The 12,176-nt window shown below is 44.4% G+C and overlaps 1 protein-coding gene across 1 annotated transcript; it reads right to left on the bottom strand.

Annotated features, from left to right (window-relative positions):
* Window positions 1–1,686: 1,686 nt before the first annotated feature.
* LOC123444192 (ABC transporter B family member 4-like) lies at window positions 1,687–11,792 on the bottom strand. Its single transcript, XM_045120831.1, has 12 exons — window positions 11,503–11,792; window positions 9,525–9,579; window positions 8,656–8,831; window positions 8,344–8,565; window positions 8,023–8,261; window positions 6,771–7,296; window positions 6,409–6,682; window positions 4,137–4,764; window positions 3,826–4,054; window positions 3,338–3,604; window positions 3,002–3,265; window positions 1,687–2,511 (listed from the first exon to the last, which is right to left on the bottom strand). The coding sequence occupies exons 1-12, from the start codon at window positions 11,767–11,769 to the stop codon at window positions 1,861–1,863; spliced, it is 3,798 nt and encodes a 1,265-aa protein (XP_044976766.1). The 5' UTR covers window positions 11,770–11,792; the 3' UTR covers window positions 1,687–1,860.
* Window positions 11,793–12,176: the final 384 nt, after the last annotated feature.

The raw sequence follows: 12,176 nt of genomic DNA, 5'->3' as shown, positions 1-12,176 counted from the left end.
CTTTGTCGTTATACAGTTATAGATGTATTCATTATTCACATTGCAATTGTTTTTCTTCCGTTGCAACGTACAAACATGTTTGCTAATTTATTATCTTTAACATAATTAAATTACATAAAGGTCCTTGTATCACCGAACAACCACACGAGCCCCTAAGGACCAATGCTCTAAAGCTCCAGTGAACACTGTTGAATCTTTAAATCAATCTCTCAGGCACCCTAACATCGCCGCCCAAAGGAAACAATTGATTTTTCCCGGTTGTTTTGTTCTTCATTTTATTTTCTTTATTTCTCTTTTTATAAAATTCAATAAAATAATCAAAATTTCATGCATTGCTCGTTTTTCCAAAAAAAATTAGAAGAATTAAGTTAAAAATCATTATTTTAAAAATGACATTTAGAAAAATTCATAAAAAAATGTGGTTTCATTTCTTGTTAGTAATACGCGATTTTTTTGAATTCAATAACATTTTAACATCGATGCATATTTTTTGAATTGATGATTTTTTTTTCAAATTCATGGTATGTTTTTGAATTCAAGAAGTTTTTGAATTGCAGTAAATTTTAAATTTGTGAATTTTTTCAGTTTTTCTAGAAACTTATTAATCTACAACATTTTTTTATTCCTGATATTTTTCAAATTAAAATTAAACTGACCGAAAATAAAAATATGAAATGAGAAAAAACGAAAAAGAAAAAAAACAGACTTTGCTCTCTCTCTGCCAACTCTGCTCGCGCTCGTTGGGCCAGGCCCATCTGGCGCGACCGACTCGAGGGACGCGAGTGAGCACAAGCAATCGAGGCCCTTGATTCAGAGGGTGCTTGGATCCAAGGGACTAAAACTAGTCTAACTAAAACTAGTCTCTTTAAGAGGCTAAATTCCAAGCACCCCTGACTAAAGAGAGGCTAAAACTAGTCTTGAGGTTAAAATCTTTTAGTCAGGGGTACCCTTACTAAAATGTGCATTAGTCATCTCTCTCCTGATTTAACTCCTTAGACGAGTTTTGGATTGGAGGGTTTGCAGGATAATAAATGTCCATTAACTTGATTTTAGTCTCTTTAGTATTTGGATGCAAGCATGGATGAGGCTAGCAAGTTTTAGTCTCACTACTTTTAGTCATAGGACTAAAACATATCCAAGCACCCTCTCAGCTTTTCAGACGGCTCAGACAACGAACGGTGGATTACATTGGCAAAAAATAACGTCCTCGCTGTTCCGGCGGCGACGGCGGAGGCCGGAGACGACTCTCTTAGGGCAGCAATGTCAGGTTCGCCGGCAGAGTCGGTGTGCCACGGCTAGCTTGCCGTTGGATGTTCCAGGAACACACGTGGGTGACCTCGCAGTATCGAAGGTTACGCCCTTCTACTCTTCACATACCCCGCATCGTCAATTTGGGCTAGTGGAATTTAGATACTAAGTAGTTGATGTTCACCATTTCCTAGGCTATCCCTGTTCATACATATTTGATGCACTAGAGTGATGTGTTTTTTGTTCTATTAATGCATACATCGGCATTCGGCAGTAGCTAGAAACAACTAAAACAGATGCTATGCTGAGGCAATCTTACCTCTGATGTCTTAGGCCAAGCCAGAACAAGAATTATACTCCCTCCGTCCCAAAATTCTTGTCTTAGATTTGTCTTGATATGAATGTATATAGTCATGTTTTGGTATTTAGATACATTCATTTCTAGACAAAACAGATGCTTAATTTTGGAGTAGGTCATTGGCCTTATAATTTTCGTACAGTTCACATCAGACGGCTTCTAATACAAAATACACAATTCAGTTTTCGTCTTCTACTATAGTTGTAAAAAAGAAAGATCTGAACAATATAAATTCTGCCCACCCACTTATGAGTTTATGACGCTGACGCCTTTGAGTGTAGCTCGACCAGCGATGCATAGACTCCACCCTTGATGCCCATGAGCGATTCATGCTTCCCCTTCTCGGCAACCGAACCATCTTTGATGACTGCGATTGTATCTGCCCCCTTGATCGTGGACAGACGGTGTGCCACGACAATGGTGGTCCTGCTTACCATTACCTTGTCCAATGCATCTTGAACAATACGCTCCGATTCAGCGTCGAGGGCACTTGTTGCCTCGTCTAGCAGAAGTACTCTTGGGTCCTTCAAGATCGCCCTGGCAATAGCTACCCGTTGTTTTTGCCCACCAGAGAGTTGTGTTCCTCTCTCACCAACATTAGTGTTGTATCCCTGAGGCAAGCTCGATATGAACTCATGAGCGTTGGCTGCCTTTGCGACAGTGATAATCTCTTCTTCGGTTGCTTCTCCGCGCTTTCCATATGCTATGTTGGCACGAATCGTGTCATTGAAAAGTACTGGTTCTTGGCTTACCAGCCCCATCTGGTCTCTTAACCAACTCAGTGTTAAGTTTTTGATTTCTATTCCATCTAGTGAGATTGTGCCAGAGTCTGGATCATAGAATCGCTCTAGCAAAGCAATTACTGTGGACTTGCCACTGCCACTCTCTCCAACAAGTGCAGTAGTCTGCATATGACAAACAATTTCAAACCTGTCAGTACAACTGTGGAGAAAATAATAAACTCGACGAAATTCCATTACATAGAAATTAGTTTCACATATACAATATTCTCGTGGAACTTTTGCAATTGGTTGGGCATTCTAACACTTGGGGCAGGCAAAAAACTATATCTACATTCTTTAGCACTTCATGTTCCTCCTGTCAGTCATGTTGAAACAAAGCAGGTCAAGGTTGCTACAACCCTCTTGTGAAACATTTAGCACATAAATTATACTCCCTCCGTGGCTCCGTCCCATAATGTAAGATGTTTTTTGACACTGAGGGAGTATTATATTAAAGCAAGGCAAAAGAAGCCACCACATTTATCCACTTATACTAAATCATCTCAGTCGTTGTTTATGTGGTGGAGCGTGGTGTGGTCTAATCTCCATACCAGGCAGTAAACTAGGTTTGGTTAGCACAGTAAAAAAATTGTAAGTATCAAGTTAACTGTACCTTTCCCGAGGGAATACCCAAAGTAAAGTCATTGAATACTTGGACATCTGGGCGGGACGGGTACTTGAAGCTCACATGGTTGAAATCTATGTTGCCATCAATTTTCTCTAGCTTTATGCCTTCATCACTAGTTGGATCAATTTTGGACCTCCTGTCTATGACAGCTAGTATGGATGTTGTAGATTCTTGAGCTTTTGTTGAATCTGATGCCATTGCACTTGTTTGGGAAATTCCAAAAGCTGTGAAAACCAAAGCAAAATAAACCTGCAAAGAACCAGGCCGATTTGATTAGTCGCTGAATAAAACAACCTCACATGTCAAATGTGTATGTCTTACTCTGAAAACATCTTTAAAGGTAGATTTGCCGTCATGTACAAGCTGTGCACCAACATAGAAACAAAGAGCATATGTGAGATACAACATTAAGTTTGAGAAACTGAACCCAAGGCCTCCAACCATTCCACTTCTAATTCCCTGTTTCATTGTAGCTTGGCATTTTTTGCTGTACATTGTAATTACTCTCTTCTCTGCACAGAAAGATGCTACAGTTCGAATACTGCCAATTGCTTCCGCTACAACTTGACTTGCATCTTCATACATCACCTGTAGCAACCATTTGTTGTAGGAGAAATTATTTATAACTCACTTCGGAAGAACCACATTATGTTGATGATAAACTTCAAATACGTGACTAGTAAAAGGAAATTGAATGATCTGTGGAAAAGTGCACATCTTCATCTTCGTAATGTGAAAAGTATCAGGAATTATTTGTTTCTTCTTTAGTTAAAAACAATAGTTCAAGAAAGGGTTTACTCTGATTTCACCTTAGCATCTTCACTGAAACCTTTCAAGAACTTAACTTGAATATAATTCTGTAAACCCAGAAAAGGAATGACACATATGACGATCAGCGTAAGCTTCCAGTCAGAAGCAAACGCTATGGCGAAGCCAGAAATAAGTGTTATTGTGCACTGCACTAGTATGGCCAAGTTATCTCCTACAAGGCGTCGGATGTTCAAAGCATCATTAAACAGCCTTGCACCAAGTGCACCACTGTAGAAGTTAGAAGGAAAACATGATGTCCACACTGTCACAGATAAAGACAGAGTTGCAGAGTGAAAAATAAGTAACAAACCTGGAATTAGAAGGATCATCGAACCAAGCAACTTCTTGATGCATGATGCTCTGGAAAGACAAAGCACGGACACGTTCTACAAGTTTCCCACCAGCCATTCCAAATAAGAAGAATTCTAATTGGATTGCAATGAGAGAAATGATTCCCAACAGAAGGCATAACAATGCCCAAAATGCAGAATCTTTCCGAAGTTTCTGTGCTGGATAGTAGAATGTTCTTATACCACCAGACATCATAATACTAAACGACGGGAAAAGAAGTCCATGCACAAAAGCAGCTATAACAGCCAATAGGAGAATTGGTGCTTCTGGCTTATTAAGATTAAAAAGGCGTCCAATTGGTGCTTTCTTAGGAACCTTACTATCATCAAATTCCTTGTGATCTTGTGTGCTCGTATTAGCATGCCCATGCAAATTATCAGAGTCAGGCAGTCCAAGGGATTTTATAGATTGTTGTCTTCTATTCCTGGGAGAATCTCTCATAGATTGTTCCAAAGATAAACTTCTACTTTTAAGTCTTGAACCTGACGCATATGGCACCTCATGGGTTCCTTCGGTATGGACCTGTTGTAACTGAATAAGCTGACAGTAAGCTCCATCAGGATCCTTGATCAACTGGTCATGGGTACCTGTATAAAATGGATCATGTTGCAACTAAGGTATGTGAGTTGGATGATGAAAGGTAAAAGCTATATGGTAAGCTACCCGCTGAGCAAGAGGATATCTTTGAACCCACTATTGAAATTGAGATTGGCATTGGTTTAAATAAGTTAAATCTTTTATGTGATCTAGGTGCTAATGTTTCCACTATCTCTAAGTCCGTTTATGATAATCTCCGCCCCCACGGACGACACATGGCAAACCTAGCCGTCGCTGCCGGTCCCTGGGATGGCGGCGGCGGGACAGTTCTGGGCGCACTGCAACACCCCTCCTCCCTGAGATCTGATTCCGGTGGCTCGATGTCCCTCCCCCGGCGCCCACCTCCCCCTACCGGCCCGGCTGACGTGCGGCCTCTCCGTGACCATGGTGGCGGTGGGGCTTCCCGTTGAGCGTTGCACCCCCTCCCCCCCGAGAATTGTTCTCCTACGCACGGTGTCTCCATCCGGTGCCCCACCCTTGGCTGGTTAGGCCGGCGTTGCGGCTTGGTCATTGCGTTGGAAGGTCTCCTCTGCAGCCCCTCCCTCCTTGTGGGCGTAGCCCGGCTTGCTGTCAGTGTTGCGGCTGGCTGGGATGTGGACGCGGGTGTTGTGGCCGGTTGCAGGTTTGCCTCCTGCAGGAGGCCCTTCTCTCCTGCGGCGACCACCTCGGCTTCTGTGTGGCAGTTATTGAGGCAACGGTGGTCGATTCCCAGGCGGCAGCTGCCTTTCGCGGCGCGGCGACCTGGTGTTGTGGTGTTCATGTGGCGCCTCGCAATGGGTCTTTGTTGGCCTTGCCCCGGCACCGGTGGCCTCTGGACCTGCGTTCTCCAGTGTCCGTGGCTCGCCGGTGTCTATTGCCGATGCAGCACCAGCCCCGACGATCAGGTAGCTGTTCCCCTTCCAGCCATTTGGCTCGTCGGTGTCCCGACAGCTCGGATCTCTGCTCTTTCCAGTCCTTGCTTGCCTGCATCGTTGGTCGCCATCGCTTCCCCTGCGCCAGTCCTCTCTGCCTCACCGCACCGTCGACCCTGTACCTCCGCGCCTTGCCTGGTGCCAGATCCTTTGCCGTGTGTCCGGTGGCGCCAGGTTGCCACCTTCCGGCGGCCAACCCCCTCAAGATTTGGCGGCTCCGTCAATCAGGCCAAGGAGAAATCTCTCCTCGGCTTGCCGGTGTTGGCGGCGGTGATGCTCGTGGACGTCGTTTTCCTTCTTGGAGGCCCTTCCACGACCTTCGTCTGTGCCCGTCTTCGAGCTTAGGGGAAACCCTAGGTCCGGTTCTCCGGAATGGACGGCGGCGGCGTCTTCCTTCTTGGAGGTGTCATCTTGCTCGCTCGTTGTGTCCCTGGTGTTGGTTTTGGTGATATTTGTCGTCGGTCAACCTCTCTTCTCCGGGGCTTAGTGGGTCTAGCGGTGTCTGTTTGGGTCGAGCATCCCTTGTCCGTTGCTCTGGGTGCCATGTTCACGCCTCTTTGCGTTCATGTCATACGATGTACCCTTATCGGTAATCTTTCTTATTCCTTCTATCAATGAAAACATACGCATGCTTTGCGTATTTGCGAAAAATAAATAAAATAATAACCTCCAGTTTACTATGGTTAATTGGTTCAAAGAAGATATACATGAAGTATGTCTTACCTTGTTCAACTACCTTTCCTCGATGAACCACTGCTATGCAATCTGCATTCCTGACTGTACTCAGACGGTGAGCAACAATGAGTGTAGTTATCCCTACCATGATCCTATTTAGTGCTTCTTGAACTACTCGCTCAGACTCTACATCCAAAGCACTAGTAGCTTCATCCAACAGAAGGACTTTTGGACTTCTAAGGATCGCTCTTGCAATGGCAATCCTTTGCTTCTGCCCTCCAGAAAGCTGAGCACCACTCTGACCAACCATTGTCTCATATGCCTGTAGTATGTGGAAGTAAGATAAGCATCAATTACAGGGTACTTGAGTAAGATACTTGTATAAATAAGGAGTAGTTTTTCTTAAGTACGTTAGGCAGCTTTTCGATGAAGTTTGCTGCATTTGCCAGCCCAGCTGCTCTCTTGATCTCCTCAAGCGTAGCATCCTCTTTACCATAGGTTATGTTATCTTTGATGGAGGTCATAAAAAGTAATGGTTCCTGGCTAACAAGACTCATCTTCCCTCTTATCCACTGGAGTTTCAAACTCTTGATGTTGATTCCATCTATCAGCACTTCACCGGCCTCTGGGTCATAGAATCTCTCTACTAGACTAATTAATGTTGATTTGCCACTTCCACTCTCTCCAACTATAGCCATGGTTGTACCGCTAGGCACTTGCAGAGATAGCCCATTAAGTATCAACTGCTCAGGCCTTGCTGGGTATCTAAAGAACACATTGTTGAGTTCAACGTCGCCCTTGATATCATCTAATACTATCCCAGAAGTGTCACTAATGTCAATCTTTGGTTTTCTGTTAATTATTTCAAACAATCTGTGTGCTGCAGATTGGCCTTCTGCAATAGCGGAAATTGAGGGTGATGCATTACCTATAGCCCTGTTGCAAATAATAAATACCTTAGTGACAAAATTTACTGTTAATTCCAATGGTCAACAATGCATTTTTTGATTATCCACATTATTTGATTCAATTCTGAAGCATGATTCTAGCAGTACATTTAATTTGATTGACAAAAGTATTGCGCCCGTCTGTTTGAGCTTGACAAGTTGTATAAGCTCTCTACCAGAAGTAATAATAATAACCAATTAACTATAATGATTGCAGTAATATGGTTACTTTTGTGTGTAAAACGCTTTGATAGATGGAAGGGATATTCTTATTTTTAGGTTAAGAAAGATTTTTTTACTTTTGTGTGTAAAACGCTTAAGCGCTAGTTTACTAACATCTTATACAGTATTACTCCCTCCGTTCTTAAATACTCCCTCCGTACCTAAATATAAGTCTTTTAAGATATTTCACTAGGTGTCTATATACGGAACAAAATGAATGAATCTATACTTTAAAGTATGTCTATATACATCCGCATGTAGTCCATTAGTGAAACCTCTAAAAAGACTTATATTTAGGAACGGAGGGAGTATAAGTCTTTTTAAAGGTTTCACTAAAGTACTACATACGTATGTATATAGACATACTTTAGAGTATAAATTCATCCATTTTGCTCCGTATGTAGTCTCTTAGTAAAATCTCTAAAAAAGACTTATATTTAGGAATGGAGGGAGTATTATTTATGATACTACAGTAAAAAATTGGAAAGCTCACACTGATCCAGTAAGAATGGCAAATACAACATTGATGACCTGCCCTCCAGTATATCCTTTGCTGATGATTAACTTTGCGCCATACCAAAAGGCTAGAGAGTAATTGCAGAAGACAACACAAAAGATACAGCCTATTCCAAGACCGGTGACAAGCCCTTCCAAGACAGTAGCCTTGTATGATTTTTTTATGAGAGCATTATACAGTGCAATTGCTTTCTTCTCGCCATTGAAGGAGACAACCTGCCTTGAAACGTTACCAATATTATCCATCCACAAGTAACCATCAAATAAATATTTATGAATTAAAACCCTTAGAACCAACCGTTCTTATAGCTCCGATGCTCTGCTCGACAACATTGCCCGCGTCGTCGTATGATGCTTGCCTCCTGGCAGATATTTGAGCACGTAGTCGAGAGACAGTTGCAAAAGAGAGAATACTTGGAGGTATGCATGCCAGCATAACAAGAGCTAACATCCAGCCTCTTATGAATCCGATGACAAAACCTCCAACAAAGGTTGTCAAAAGCTGTGCATACTTGCCTACCTGAAACATGAAGAAGCCCTATTAACTTCAAAATCGAATGATGCATTTACAGAAAATAGTTTATTTATTTATATTTTTCTTTATTCTTACCTTCTCTCCAAGGGCATCTTGTACCAGTACAGTATCCGCAGACATTCTGGAAATTGCTTCCCCAGTTGTCATCTCCACATCAAAGAATGAAACATCCTGCTTTAGAACAGCTTCAAGGTAGAGAGATCGGATGCGTGCTGACTGCCTTTCCCCAGCCACTGTCCAGCATGACACCTCTGGCACAGGTAACAGATTAAAGTTAATGGCATTCGGCCGCTCATTTGAAATTCTGCTATGTGTGAATGCATGTTGCCAACTCCTTCGTACTGCTCGGTACTCCATTTAAGTTTTAACTTATGAACTTGTGGTAGTAAGTTTTACATTTTTACTGTGGTAATGCACTATTCGTTTCTTAATTGTTGAGAATCAGTATTGCTTCATGAAGTTCCAGATCTGCCTGGTTCCTGTTGCAGATTATTGGGGGTATGGATATGAACCTGTGTCGAACTAGGAAAAAACAAAGTTTGCGAAGTGCAGGCACTAACGTAAAAATAGATTAGTACTAGCAAGTACTACCTCCGTTCACAAATATAAGATGTTGTAGCTAGCATTTTTCTGAATCAGAGATATATAGACATGTTTTAGTGTGTTTGCTCACTCGTTCTGTCCATACATATGTAGCCCATATTGAAATATCCAAAACATGTTATATTTGTGAACCGAGGAGTATTCATCATTTGTAACCAATGTATACCCTCCATTTTTGAACTACAGTAGTGGATGTCAATATGTTTATTTGTTGATTTTTTTTGGGTGCTCGACTGTCTATGTCATGACCTTTCTTCAGTTCACAACTGGATAGGGTTGAGTTTCAGCTATCCATTGTACTAGAAACATTTGGTCCAAGAGTAAAAGCGTACTGTACTTACGGAGAAATGAAGCTATTGCCGTCCCAATTCCCAAATAGATGTAGTACATAACAACCTGGACAAAGCAAATGGCAAAAACAAATTAGTATTTGAACTAATTGGGCGTTCTTTGGTTAATGTAGAAGCGAGGTTTTGAGAGCAAACTGTCATTCATTGTTAACGTTTTCAGGTTAACACGGCATTTCTTTTTTCTTTTTGCTGTTTGTGTTGTGTTCATTTAATAATAGGAGGGTGTATATTATATTCCCCGTTGAGCACCAGGGTCCACATATACACTCCAAATGGTTGCCCAAGTGTCAAATCAGCGCCTCACTGTTTTTAACATAAATCCGTTGATTTAGGATTATTCGAGGCCTCCATCATGATCGTCGATACCATTAGAGCAATTCCAACGAAGCGATCTGTTTGTATCGTCGCGAACAAAAGTGAAGGCCCAGTGCGTTGACCCAAATTCAAAACGTGTTCGCACGGATCCATCTACGGTTTAAAATTGTGCCTGAAATACGTTCAAGCGGATGTGAAGCGGACGCGACATGTGTCTTCTCATGTTCGTGTCCGTCCACATGTAGCGTCCGGTCAAAGCCAGCGTCATCTTTATTAATGACGACCGCCCATCACGGGCCCATGCGTTAGCGATCTACTGGGGTCCTTTTTTAATTCGAGCGTGTCGGGGGCCAGCCTCATCCCTTTTCAGAAGTCGCCCCATTCCCATCTAGCCATCCTGTTCCCTCACCGGCGGCAAACCTTAGCCACCATCATCATGGGGTTCTTCTCCACTAAAGACAAGAGCAAGTCCACCGCCGTCCCTGTTCGCGCAAACCCGTCGCCGGCGTCTTCCTGTCTGCCTCGTCAGCGGGTCAGCGTACCAGTGCACCAGACGAGGTGGCATTGGGAGCACCGCGTCCCGGATCGAGCTCATGGAGCGCAAGGCCGAAGCTGAGGAGGAGGAGCAGCGTGCTGCCCAACAAGCGGCGGTGCAATCATTGACGGACGACATCGCCGCCGCTTGGGACACGGGCTTTCCCTGGGTTGACCCGATGCTGACGCTCGTCGACCTCACCGGCCTCGACGACGAAGAGGACGTCTAGTGCAACTCACCTCCTCGTTTTTAGTTTACTTAAATTTATGTTTAATGTAATATGCACTATCGTCGGCCTTCCAGGCTGGCATTAAATGTTTAATTAATGATTTCTCTATTTTAAAATGTTTGTTTATGTTTTTTTCCGTGCCGCCTAAAAATGGGTTGCTGGCGGCGTTGAAAGCGACCGTCCCAATTACAAAAATGGATACGGATGTTCGTCGGGCCGATTCAAACGGTCAAAATGCGAACATAGCGTGCATCCGGTTTGGATCGACCGGTTGGAGTTACTTTTATCAACTTATCACCACTTGATTGATACTGTAGCGTAGCTAGCTAGCGTGCGGCCTAGATGCTCCTTCATTTTCGTCTTTTTCGAGTATGTAAATAAGTATAAGAAAGTCTAAACGTCTAGCAGATGCTCAGTTGCTCACTCCATCGCCCGCATATTAGAAAGTCTCTGAAGTACATGCTTGGTGGAGGAGCCGAAGTGGTGGAGTGACGTCTCAGCGCATGCAGACCCATCGTCCGCCGGTCCCTACTTTACGTTACGTGCGTGCGCGTATCGTCTGCCACACCTCGCCCGCCGGCCTAGCCGGTCACCCCACGCCGTATATCCAACGCCAGAGTGCGGCGCGGCCATCGCCACTGCCGACCACCGGCCACCATGCGCGCGGCGGCGTGCGTATCTGCGCTCTGCAGCTCGTGCAGCTGCCAATGGTTTGCCAACCCGCCAACCCGACGGAGCTTCTCTTTTCCTTGAAGGATACCTACCACCTGAAGCCTCTCGCCGGCAAAACGCACGCACCCCAAGCCTGCTGACCCCGATCGAGGTATTGTATGGCACAGCTCGCTGGAACCGGTGGCGTGCAGAAGATCTAACGCACTCGTCGTACGCACCTTGCTGACCCGGTGGAGGACGGCGCTGTTGTCGCTGCCGCCGAAGGACTCGATGACAGCCGCGAAGACCACCGTCATGAGCGGCTCCGACACGCCGTTCACCATGGCCGCCACCGTGCCCACGCCCATCAGCGCAAAGTCGGCTCGGCTGGCGTACCTGAACATGCCGAAGAAGGGCACCTTCTTCGTCGTCGCGCCCGCGTCCTTCCTCTCCCTCCCCTCCGCCACTTCCTCCTCTCCTCTGCCTCTCATCGCCTCGTCATCCATTACTCTGTCTCTCTCTCTCTCTTCTTCTTCTTCTTCCTCTCTCTCCGATGGCACGTTTGTGGTGGTGAGAGATACGTAATGTAGCCGGGCGCGTGAATATAGTAGGTGAGGAGAACCGACACTGACGTGATGTCGCTTGTTGTCTGCACAGGCAGGCTCTGGTGTAACGTTGAAGTCGAGCTCTCTTTGGTTCACATGTACTTACGTAAGTATTTTGGTTCACACGAAAATTCATGGGCACATACATAATACCCGGGGTGATGTCTTTATCGAGTGTCATTTTACCATCAGGCAGAGCCAGGCACGACACTGTCAAGGGTTGGTAAGGCAGGGCTATAAAAATGGTTGGACTGACTGGTCATTAATCATTTTTCTGCTCCGTGAAGGAACAAGTTCCTGCTCGGGCG

This window comes from Hordeum vulgare, chromosome 3H, assembly GCF_904849725.1.
Source record: "Hordeum vulgare subsp. vulgare chromosome 3H, MorexV3_pseudomolecules_assembly, whole genome shotgun sequence".
NCBI classification, from domain to species: domain Eukaryota; kingdom Viridiplantae; phylum Streptophyta; class Magnoliopsida; order Poales; family Poaceae; genus Hordeum; species Hordeum vulgare.
Note: the sequence above shows the minus strand (reverse complement) of the source record. Positions and strands in the feature narration are given on the sequence as shown.